We start from the raw sequence: 12,320 nt of genomic DNA on the forward strand, positions 1-12,320 counted from the left end.
GATAACAGTTGTCACTGAAAAATAAACTTTGACAAAAGATTCATGGAAGCATTAAGAGAAAGTGTCTGCTAACAGCGCTGCCTGAAGAAGCTGAATAGAAATCTTACTTGCATTAGGGGACTTTTCATCAGCGGTTTAAGACCCAGCTGCATTTTATCTGAGACAGCCTACATGCATATAATTCGGGCTGAGCACAGGACCTCTTGAAGCAATTCTTAAAGCTCCATATTTCCCTACCAGCATTTGGTCCTTTATTTATTTTGAATGTTTATATCAATCACTACAATTCACTTGGCCTCCGGCCTGCCCTGTTGCTCACTGACACTACAGAAATACAAATTAAAAATGAGTGTGACACCACACAAAATGCAGCTAACTACTTTTAGAGCCAGTGCCCTAGAAATTTATTTCAAGCTTTTCAACCAGAAAGTCCAGTCAAGTATCTCCAAATTTAGCATGTTGTACACCTCTCTAGATACAACAACTTATCCCAAATTCAATACAAGAAAGCTCTTTATGGCAATCTTCACCTGCACAATGTGGGTGACAACTGCTTGCGTATATTTAAATACTCCTGAAATTTTGTGATGTTTAGGTAAAGACAATGGTTAGGAAAAGAAGGCAGTACTGCATAAAACATTAGTTCCTGCCATACCTATGATGCTGTAAGCATAAGCTCTTGAAACTGGATGGCTCAGATTGTCAAACAAAACTCCAATTAACCTACAAGACTGCTTCTACACATGGAAACTAAGCAGTGGACATGATTAGCCAGACTGGGATTTAAAGAACACACTTTCTACCAATGCTTCATACACTGAATTGCACCTCCAGGCCAAAGCTTCATGGAGAAGGTTAAGCAAAACAGTAAACAAACCTGCATCAGCCAGAGAACCTCTAACCTTAGCATGCTAACAGGCATTAAATAACAAAACAAGATCTAAAGAGCATCTGAGCAGTTGGTACTTCTGCAATAACCATGAACAGGATAGCCTGCAGAAACTATAATTGTTTGGCAGCCTGAAACCTGCATGTACTAAGTCAATAGTTGGGTTCTTGAACAAATTACCTTATTCCTCTATGCCTCAGTTTGCCTTCTCTTTAAAAAAAATAAAATAATTGTTTTCCAAAGCTGCACATGGAGATCTCTGTATCAGGTATTCTAGTTAAAAGCTAGATAGTCTAATAAAAGTGAGATTTTGTACCTTTGGACCTGCCAGCTGAGGTCAGAAAGGCCCATATAATGCTTGGTCAAGAACAGAGAGGTCCTAGGTATGCTCTAGGTACAGATCTCTCTCTCTAATGCCTTTTTATTTTTTATTTTTTTTTTTACAAATCAAATTAACCCCTTGGATCAGAATTAGCTATGTCAGTATCAAGAAGCCTTTCCCACAGCACATTTAATTAAATGACAGCTGGTTTGCACACTTCAAGTCCTGAGAATAATGAATACAAGTTCTACCTGGGGTAGGGTGACACACTGAAAGCCCTTATAGATACAGGGACTCTGTATTTAGGTTAAAAAAAAAAAAAAAAAAAAGTTTTATATACTCTAAACAACAGATTACATACTAAACAAGCTGGAGGAGAAAGCAACCCATGTCATGCAGTCATGTCAACTCATGTCATGCAGGAAGCTTTCCCTGTTATAAGTGAGTGATGTGGCAACAGTGCAGAAGTGATGTCACTGCAGGGGTCCATGCTGCCTTTATGAGCTTTCCCACCATGAGAGCTTGAAATTAGATCAACAAGTAACATGACTGTTGACAGTAAATAGGAGCCAGAGGTTGTGAATACAGCAGATGCTATCAATATCAAGCCTTCAGGTGTTAGCTTCAGCTGTATACAGATTAAGCACAGCAGGCAGTTTAATCTATACAAGGCAGTTCATAGAAGGGGCACCCAGGCTGTTCGAAAGGGAAAGATGCTTAAGCATCTCAACTAATGTAGCTGTTACAAGGTAAAAGCCTCTGCACAGCTACCCTCCACATAGCCATATTCCACAATTCACTGTTTTTATATACAGACAGCAGCCCATTCCTTTGTTGAATCTCAGCAGCTCTGTTTCTAGTTTTGCCCCCACGTTTCCTGCCCTGAAAGGCTGTATCCCACTCCAGTTAATACATCTTGTGTGCATTTTTGGAGGACACAGTGCAACAAAGCCCGAAGTGACATTTACTTCCTTAGGTTACAATGACAACTGGAGGTACTCTGCACTCAACCAGGGTTTTTTGTTGTTGTTGTTGTTGTTTTGACTGAAATTTGTGTTTCCAAATTGCAGCAACCACAGGCTGCAGGAATACAACTTCTGATTAAAGTCTTTTAGTGAAATGTTCCAACAAAAGAACTACACCAAGTTCTGCCTAGCAACCAGCCAATGTCTTCCACGATCAGTCCAAAAACCAGACTGCAAATCAGACATAAGAGCACATATATGATTAAGCCTCTGAAACACTATCAGTTGATTTCTTCCCTCTTTGGAGCATAACCTGTATGGTCACTGCTACTTAACAGCACTTTTCCATCTCGTAACACATCAGCTCTGCTATGTTAGGTCAAATGTTAGCATTGGCTTTCATTGACAGAAGCAGTCACAGAAAAAACAAGCAAACAAACAAAACCATTAGACAAGTGTGATAATTGACCAGGTAACTTCAAGATAATACTACTTTTTAAAACAAGCCCCTTAGACTTTAAATTACTACTTAGTTTTTGAATTTCAGCAAAAACAACCAAAGAGAAGTTGTGTCCCACCCCTGCCCTCTCAAGAGATATGCTCCAAATGTCACCCTTATTAACTACAGGTACACTGAAAAAGGAGAGGCAAGCACATTTGGGTCAGTCACAGAAGGGAACACCAGCTGCAGACCCATACCAGTGACATTCTCTGCTGTGCTCATCCACAGATCCCAGTCCTCTTTTTCTTTTGTTCAATCTTGGGTTTTCATAAAAGATGCAAAATGAGAGCTCATAAGACTTCCAAGCCCTTTTGTTACTATGGTTATTGTGCACATTGATCACCTTGCTGAAATGAGGAATGAGTCCGTATACTAACCCAATGTGTGTTCTTACCCTAACATATGCTGTTCTCATGGCTGTTGGGTCCCACCACACAAAAGAAAGAACTGTTTCTTGTAGGGAGCAGAGTACACAAAGTACTAAGTACACAAGTTTATTTATTCACGTTTTCATCTGGGGTCTGCACAGCTCTAAAATACTGCAACTGTGCTATTGTGTGCTTCACACGACTGTGCAGCCTAACTAGCTGTCCATGGGAGAGCCAAGTGTATAATCTTATAGTGTAAACCAACTCAATTGTCAACCCATTCTGGTCTTTTGTTAGAAGGTATAATTTTTAGTTGCTATGGAGGCTAAAATATAATCCACAAAAGTAAGTACATAGAAGATACCATTTGAAATAACTAAACAGGAAAATTACTTTCTTAACTCTGAAGTAGTATTATGATTCCTAAAACTATCTTTCTAAGGTGTTTTAATATTGTAGACCGGAACACATTAAATACATTTTATACTCATCATGAATGATAAGTTTCTGAAGTATGGTCTCCTGTGAAAGCCCTGCCTTTTCGTTCAAGCAATGAAATATTATTAAGGTCACCCAAAAGACAACTACATTTTTCAAGAGTTCCCTTCATGCTCCTTTTTACACAAAGCTCAACCATCATCCAAAACAACAACAACAACAAGCTAGCTTTTGTATCTCAGATAAGCCCCATTTTCCCAGTGTTCCCTTTTTTGCAAGACCTACAGACTTTGCACCTTCCTAAGCACAAAATCATAACTGAAAGGACTCCTCAGCAGCTGGCATCTGATAAGATCAAAAGGGCAAATACTGCTTAGCTGAAAACTTGTTTCTCCTTCTTCCTTCACATCTGTCCCAGTTTGGAATTTGCTGGTCTTTTAGTCACATTTTAATGCAGGTCTCCCTGAGAGCTAAACTGAGCAGCCCAAACCAACCAAAGGCCAGGTTAAAGAAAGTAAAGGAAATATTCACTTACAACCATGATTACACTGCATCACCAAAAAGTCACTTACCAGAAATCTTTGAATCTTTGTCATGCTTCACTGCAAAGGTGGTTTGGTGGTGGTGTTGTTTTTTTTTGTTGTTGTTTGTTTTTTGTTTGATTTTTGGTTGTCAGCAGGGGTGTTATCTGATGGAAACAACTGCCAGACTACCAGACTATCAGTGTAAGAAATGCCAAGAAAAGTACAATCCCAGTGTCATAACCAAGCTCAGGAAATAGGTAAGTGTAGAGCAATCAGCAACAGGATGTGGCAAATACTCCGCCACCAGCTTCAGGTTCTAGTTTGGCCTAGGCTATCAAGAGCTGACAGTAGCAGTGGCTGAGATAGGAAGACTTTATTGCTAGTTCCATTCCAACCCCTGCCAGCAATCATCATCATCACCTAGGATGCACTGAATTTAAAGGGAAACGTAAAGGAGCAATTCAGTACTCCTGCCTGGGAGTCTAATACTTCCTAGCCAGCAGAACAATTCTGCTACAGAGACAGAAGTGAAATCATTCTTGCACTCTGTTGTCAGTTGTTCCCACCTCTGCTGTTTTGATGTTTCTACCCCAGTAACACAATTAAAGTAACTTCTTCAAGGTCTTTGGTATCCCCTCTGACCTCAATGAAGAGTGGGGTGGAAGATGGAGGGGGGAGACTGACTTCATTCTGAGACTTCATCCTGAGCTTAGACAAAGCAAATAGCCCCCAGCTCTCACCCCCTTAGTAAGCTTGCCTCTGAGAGCTGAAGACAGCATTCAGGGAGACCGACATGTCAACTTGGCAGTTCTTCTAAGGATCAGAATCTGCTCCATCTACTTTGACAGTTACCCCTATCTATGCCTGACGTGCTAAAAGCCTATCAAGACAAAGAGCTGATAGGACAAATGCAGTAGCCCAAAACATACTGTTATCAGTACTTTGGCCTCTAGCACCACCTCTCCTCCTGCATCTACCAAAAGGATTCCCACAGGAGAGCAGGATTAATCAATGCTCATGGCTAGAAGTTCATTGCAAGACAAGTCCAAACCATCCTCTAAAGTCATGGACTAGTGCTTGCTGCATATTGCTGCCACAGGAGCAAGGGGGTGAAAAAGACTTCCACGGAAACCATGGAAATAAAGTTGTGTGAGAGCAGCATGAGAGACCCCAGTCAGCAGCTTCTATATGTTTTAAATATCTAAAGAGTATTTCAAAAGCACATGGAAAAAACTTACTGCCAAGTACAATGGAATATATGAGTTTCTGCAAAGTCCTACAAAGATATACTTGGTCCCAGTTAGGAATAAAAATCACAGCTTTGCAGTTCAGGCCTTCCCCTATAGGGACCGACCAACACGGGCAACCTTTTTACCTCATTGATCATACTAGCATAGTCACATTGACCTTGAGATTTACTAAGTTCCATATAACTGGAGGCCCAGGAACTTCATGAAACAAATGAGAACCTTCTGCACGGGTTAGAAGTAAAAAGCAGAGAAAGATCTATACCATTTCAAAGGAGTTGCTTAAAGATATAAATCCAAATTAAGACAAAAACATGGCAGGCACTGTTAATGGGCTAGACTTGTAAGAAGGCCTCAGAATGTATTGGGGTATTACAGATATTACACATTCAGACTTTGGGACATTTAAGGCCAGGTGTTTCTGTAGACAAAGTACAGCTTACATACCTGTATCTGTTCTCAGAAAATGGAGCAGCTTCACCAGCGTCAGCAAATCTACCCAATAGTACAAAGCTGACACAAGCATACTTGATTTGAGCCTGAATGCAGTATGCCAGCTGAAACACCCACTGGTTATAGAAACAAGGTTCAGGGCCACGTGTGAGAAAAGTACACTCAGATCCTCTTCTTGTTATTGGCAGGAAGAATCTGATCTCACACCACTCTAAATACAATAAATACCCACCCTTCCTCAATGGGTTAAAGCCAGAAGCAAACCAAAACCTCAGTATTTTCAAAATTCAAGGGAATTTTACTCAAGGACTTTGTTCTGAGCCTGTCTCTAAAAAGGAAGGACAAGATATCCTCATCAGATCCCACTTTGAATTGACTATCCTTAGATTCTCAATAAAAGACTAAAGTACTAGATACACTTTTATCTGACCATCCCTACTTATGATCTTTCTGATCTCTCTCCTGAAAGGGAAAATTCATTTCAGGATTACAGTATCCTTCATTTTATCTAGTATCAGGGGCATTGCCTCTGTCCTGACTACTTCGCATGCCAACCTCCTTGGAGCCCGACCCCTCACAAAGTGTTGAAGTCCTTCAGGACATAAAAGGGAATAGAGGAGGAAAGAGTCTGTTGGCTAAGAACCTTATAGAAACACAAACAATCTTTTAAAAATGAAAAGAGAGGAGCGTTTCTCCTTTTTAATGGAGAAAAAGAAGAACAAATGAATAGTTTTAAGTGCAAGATCACACCTGGAGACGGTACCAAGCCTATTTTGTTTTATTAAGTGAGCCACAGGAGACAGCTGGACATCCCTCAAAGGGACAGATGCTGCCTAAGCCTTAGATAGAGAGAACAGGGCTCTCACACCCCACTACACCATGCCCGCTCAAGCAGCCACTGGTTCTGCACCCACTGCAGCTGGGCCCGCTCCTTACCTCGGCAGCAGCACAGCCCCATGGCCTGTAGCAGCTCCCCCTCCGGACCCCAGGCGGCGTTTGGCCAGGTCCACGTCCCTGTCCCCTGCTGCCCAGTGCCTGAGGCAGGCGGCAGCTGTAAGCTCCCAGGGGGCTGGAGGGCAGCAGATGCCAAACACAAGCCGTGGGTGTGCACGAGGAGCTGCGGGAAGGGCCATTTCACCTCTTGCAAAATTATGTCAGCACAGGAAGGGGTCCTATCATAAGCTCCCCCCTGAGCAAACACTCAGCACACATCGCCGGCAGTCTCTGCACTGCGCTGCAGGGGCCTTGCGCTCTCACCGAGGTCAGCACTGCTCCAGCCATATGCCGAAGGCTTGTTTAAACACTCCTAATTGCATCAACCCAACTAAAGCACTAGCCTCAAAGACAAGATAAGAGCTTTGCTTTGGGATAAGGAAAGAACCGTATCACTAAAACAGATGTTTCCCAGGTCTCCACCGACCCTGTGTTTGCTCTCGAGGCCCTGCAGCACCTCCCCGAGAGCTGTAGGGACCCTGTGACCGCAGAGCCACAGCCCTGAAGGCACCAAGGTCCCACACCGGTGTGACACAGGTGTGTGACTTTGCTTTAGGCAGCAGCTCACAGGCAAGCAGCATACAGAGCATGGGTCACACAGTAAGGTTTGAAGTCACAAGCAAGAGCCGGAATGACAAAGTCCCTTCCAGACACTGTAAGAGGAGAATGCTCCAAGAACACTCTGCATGCAGTGCACCCAAATTGCAGTATGGGTGGGAGAGAAGAGATACACTAAAAGAGAATTTGAGGGAGGGAGTAACAAGGAACTACCTTTAAGTATAGTTCAAACACAAGAACCTGAACCTGAGAACTGATGAGACTCTGCAGCTCCTACTCCTATACATGTTCCACTCAGTCTAGAGATCAAACCGATTCTTCTAGGCTAGAAGCTGAACAAAGGATCAATGTTTACTGGCTTTCCCATCATCCTTAAAAACAAGCCTATAATGTGTTTGCAGAGTCCCTCCTGCAGAATATTCTTCTCTTACTGTGCACTGACAGCCTTCCCATATTATGACCATTTGTTACCTAGCAGAAAAACAAAATTAAAAAAAAACAAAAAACAAACAAACACAAAAACACACAACATGCAGTGTGAAATTGGGCAGAAAAGTTTTACCATCACCACCAAACATGTTAGAGGAAACTCAATATAATCGCAAAGCCGAATTTGGTATTCCGGCTTGTTCCTGTTGGGCCTCTCAACTTATCAGTGTCAATAGCTGAAATTCATCTCTTGTGCAAAGTGTTAACTTCCCCTAGTAAAACAGCAGACACTTCTGCTCTCAGAGATGAGGTGCATACAGCACCTGCCTGAGTGGCTGGGTGCTCTCCTGGCAACGCTCCTGCACCGCATACAAAGTGAACTCCAGAGAGCCCCTTGGCAGGGGTAAGATTTCCGAGTTTTTGAAAACTCACACAAAGCAGTTACTAATGATGCTGTTGGATCAGTGGTAGATAAAAGGTGCAGAGAGAGCTCTCCACTCCCCAGCTGTTCCAGCCTGGCAGCCAAGGCAGGCCCCTGGGGTCTCTTACTGGGTGCCATGCCTCAGAGCAACCCCCCCAGCCACCTAAACCTTGCTGAAATATGAGCATTTCAGGAGTTTTGGGACTGCTGCATACCACATCACTGCTCACTGATGAATAGAGGCTGCTATGGGGTAAAACGACTAGAGGCTGCTGTGCCGTTAAACACATTCTTTTAAACAAACACATTCTTTTAAACAAACTGGCAGCTTCACTAAAGCATGTTACAAATTTTTATATTTATAAAATGAAGCACTGCATTCTAAACTCACTTTATTTTCAAGGAAATTGAAAAACTGACAAGTTTGTCTACTCTTCTGATTATGCTATGTTACAAGAGGGAATTAACTGGTCCCAGACAAAAGCAGCTGAGATGAGCCACAAACATGAGCCAGAAACATGCTCTTGCTGAAAGCAAGCTAGTGGTATCCTGAGCTGCACTAGGATAGTGTGGCAATACTGTGAAGTATTGCCACAGATCAAGGGAGGTGATCCCTTCCCCTCCATCCTTCCCCTCTGCTGAGCACTGGCAGGGCCACACATGTGTCTACAGTATAGAATTTCAAGACACATTTTTGCTTAAGTGTAACCCTAAAAACTCTCTTCCTAGACCTCAAGGCATTGACAAACTCATCCGATAAAGGACATGAATGCTCATCAAAGGGCTATCACAGAGATGGCCAAACCTGTCTAGATCACACAAATCAGGATTATGATTATGTAAAATGTATTTATATTTACACTCTGAGAATTCCAAAATATTGTCCTATTGCTATAGTAAGTAGGGTGGGTATGTTCACACCTCTCCAGCAACAAAATCCACTTCACCTGTGGTAAAACGCCAAGACTCATTTCTGTTAATGTACATAACATTCTGCACAGCAGCTGTTCAAAATGGGATTTCAGTAATTCTCAGTAGTTCGACCGTTTAGACGCATGGTTAATGGTGCATGTCTTTGCCTTTAACTGCACATACCAACTTTAGGCAAAGATTCACAAAAGCAGGAGCCCAGAGTTTTATATCTATCTTGAAACCAAGCACTAAGCAATTTGGCTGATCTTTCAAAACCACCAAGTACTTAACAAGTCCCTGTGAAATGAACTGGTACAGACCGAGTGCCCTAAATTTTTCTTAAAACAAAAAACAAAACAAAACAAAAAAAAAGCCATTTACTTTGCACTTCATTCCAGCTACAGCTCTCCAGTTTTGCCATCTGAAGTTCTTGATTTAAAGTTTACACCCCCTCCCATTTTTTTCAGAAATATGATAGCACATTGGCTTCTACGCTCAAAAGGAAAGCTGGCTGCTAAACAGTGCTGTGTATCTAATGAACTTTCCTATTTAAGGACCAAGCTGAAGATCTGGAAACCAGAAGTAAAGATTTAAGCCAACCACTTATATTGGGGGGGGGGGGAGGAGAGACTAGGGTAATATGCTGTTCTATTTCAATGATTCATTCCAGATGTGATAGCTCACTGATGGCCGAAGGCATTTATTTTTCATTCTCTTACTAGGAGACAAATGGCTTTTGTGATTCCTAAATGACAGAAGTCAGAGTTGCATCTCTAGAACTGAGCAAAATCTGCTTTTCAAATGTTTAGACACAAGACAAGGATTACAAGATTTTCTCTCAAAATCCTGAAGGCACAAACTGGTCTGAAGAACAGAAATATTGGCAACACTTGGAATCACTAATAACAAACTAGGAGATCTGCACTTGATATAGAACAGATCTCAGCCAGCCAGCACAAAGCAGATGCACCAGTGAAAAGCTGACTATTTATGCTAATATCTATATTCAAAATCCAGGAGAATGGGGTTAAAATTATTCAAGTTTTGCCAATAAAAGCTTCTATCATTTGAACGGCAAAGTTATTTATACTATGAATTTCTCCCTATCAAAGATCTCCAAGTCAAGGATTTGATAAGCTATAGACTTCCTCTTCAAGCTCTCTTACATGGGGAGGCTCATTGTTTTTTTCTTGTGAGAAATCAAATTCAAACCAGTTTATTCCCTTACTTGATTACCCATACACATGGTGAAACTCAAGCAGAACCAGCTTGCCAGGTAACAGAACCCCACTGCTCTCCTTTATTGGATGCACAGGCTAGAGGAGTTAGAAAAGAGCTGTACAAGGCTGAATTTCAGCAGCAACATCTAGAGAGTGCTTTGGAAAGCTTTTTCCTTAAAATGAGTAAAAAGGAGTCAAGTTAGATGTTTTGCAACAAAGTAAACCTCTGCAGCACTGAAAGGTAAAAATCAAAAGCAGAAAATCCACCCTTAGTGTTAGGCAGACAACCTATGCTGCTGCCTTCAGTGATTCAGGAGAGCTCTGGCTGGATCTGCTCAGAGTAATGGAGAAAAACATTTCTCAACACTTATCTGATCAGAGCATCAGTGTCTATTTGATGAAAGCAACAACACAGCTTACTTTGCCATGTGGATGTCTTTGCAGGCATTATATACCCATCTCCAACCTACAGACAGGTTTTGCCTCATGAGCAGTGGGCTCCTACCAGGGCAGCAAAAGACATCAGTTGCTTTGGAAAAGAGCAAAAACTGAGTAAAGCCAAGCCCCGTTTTGCTTCAGAAATCCCTTCTGTCATAGAACACTAGCATTTTCTCCAGAGCCTGTCACAACTACAGGAAATCAGGAAAAGAACCAGCATCACTGCACGTCTTAGGACACCCTCACTCTGGTGCCCCAACACACAGAACAGCTTTGGCAAATCTCACAAAACTCTGTCCCTCCAACTCCTGATCTACAGCTCTTTTTGTTAGGCAACTGCCAAGTTCCCAGTTTTCCTCTGGAAACATCAAGATGGCATTTCAAGAAACTCAGGACAGCATTTCTTGTCCACTGCTGGCCTCTCTCCTTTTCCATTTGAGTAAGCTTTTTACACCAAACCAGTGCTCTACGGTGCTAACACTGTAGCAGAGCACTACTAAGTTGGCTAACTTAACAGTTTGTACGCATTTCAAGATGCCTTCAAAAAGGTTAATTTAAAAGCCATTCCAGAAGCTTACTGCTCCACCCAAGAATTTTAAAATATATCAAGCTAGTACAGAATTCCTACTACTCACTGGCTCAGGAAGAGTATTTTGGTAGTGTAATAGCACACGTAGAAGAGTATGTGAGTACATTAAAGTCAACCTTAGCTGAAATATATCCAAATATTAAAACTCACTTAAAGGAATACTTAATCTAAGTGCCTTATTTTATTTAGTAATAAGGTGAGATGCTACCCCTCCCCCAACACTTCTTTCCCCTGAGATGGTAGAAGTCTAAACCATCTTCCCCTTCCAGACCCCATCATCCCCCACCCCTAAAAGCCCAACCCTCTAAATACACACTTCTAAAGCCTTTAACATAAACTGTGAAAGAAATGTTTTTGCAAATTCCAGTCCTCCAGCTTGGTAACAGTCTGAAAAATAGCTTGCTGACAGAAGAATCAGGTCTTCATGGCTTACAGGAATTTCCAGTTAGTTTGCTCTTCCACAAAAGAACATGAGTTAGCACCAAACGTGTATCACTAGACAGTACGAGGTATTACTGCATTCTAGCTACGTCGTGATTTTGTGTTCACTCATTCCTTTTCCTAATTGATACAACACATTTCCTTTAGACAAGCTAGGCTTATAATACAGCACACTTATGTTAAGAAAGGCATTATGGGCTTAAAGAAATAAGTATTTTAAAACACAAGATCAAGTCACCTAACTGGTGAGACACGATCAGCATTTCAGAACATATAACCTGGTCCTGTTAAATGGTTTCTTCTAGTCTAGAAAGTCACAAGATACTGAACTTATGAAAAATTATTCTGAGTTGACCATGTCTATTCCCTTTCTCTTCTCTGCAATCACTGTACCTCCAAGTGACCTTCAGCACCTGAAGTCATACCACCAGAGAGCAACAGCTGAATAATTTGCACTGACATTTTGGCATTTTTTCCCCATAGCATTGACAATTCTTAAGAGAGGTTCCCAGGTGTCTGCCTCCTTTATTCCTTCCATTCAAGTAAAATCACTCTCCAACCTAAAATACTTGTTGAAATTAAAAGGAATCCTATGAAAAAGGAATGAAGAG

At 41.7% G+C, this 12,320-nt stretch overlaps 1 protein-coding gene across 12 annotated transcripts in view; it reads right to left on the bottom strand.

Annotated features, from left to right (window-relative positions):
- ARHGAP22 (Rho GTPase activating protein 22) overlaps window positions 1-12,320 on the bottom strand; it is a 147,153-nt gene that overhangs the window by 93,465 nt on the left and 41,368 nt on the right. Inside the window, exon 1 of one of the 12 annotated variants that reach the window (XM_068687840.1) lies at window positions 6,645-6,740. The exons of the other annotated variants lie outside the window; for them this stretch is intronic. Within the exon in view, the coding sequence (XP_068543941.1) occupies window positions 6,645-6,666 (22 nt within the window). The 5' untranslated portion in view covers window positions 6,667-6,740. Of the gene's footprint in view, window positions 1-6,644; window positions 6,741-12,320 lie in introns of those variants that run through there. 12 annotated transcript variants of the gene reach the window in all.

This window comes from Anas acuta, chromosome 7, assembly GCF_963932015.1.
Source record: "Anas acuta chromosome 7, bAnaAcu1.1, whole genome shotgun sequence".
Taxonomy (NCBI): domain Eukaryota; kingdom Metazoa; phylum Chordata; class Aves; order Anseriformes; family Anatidae; genus Anas; species Anas acuta.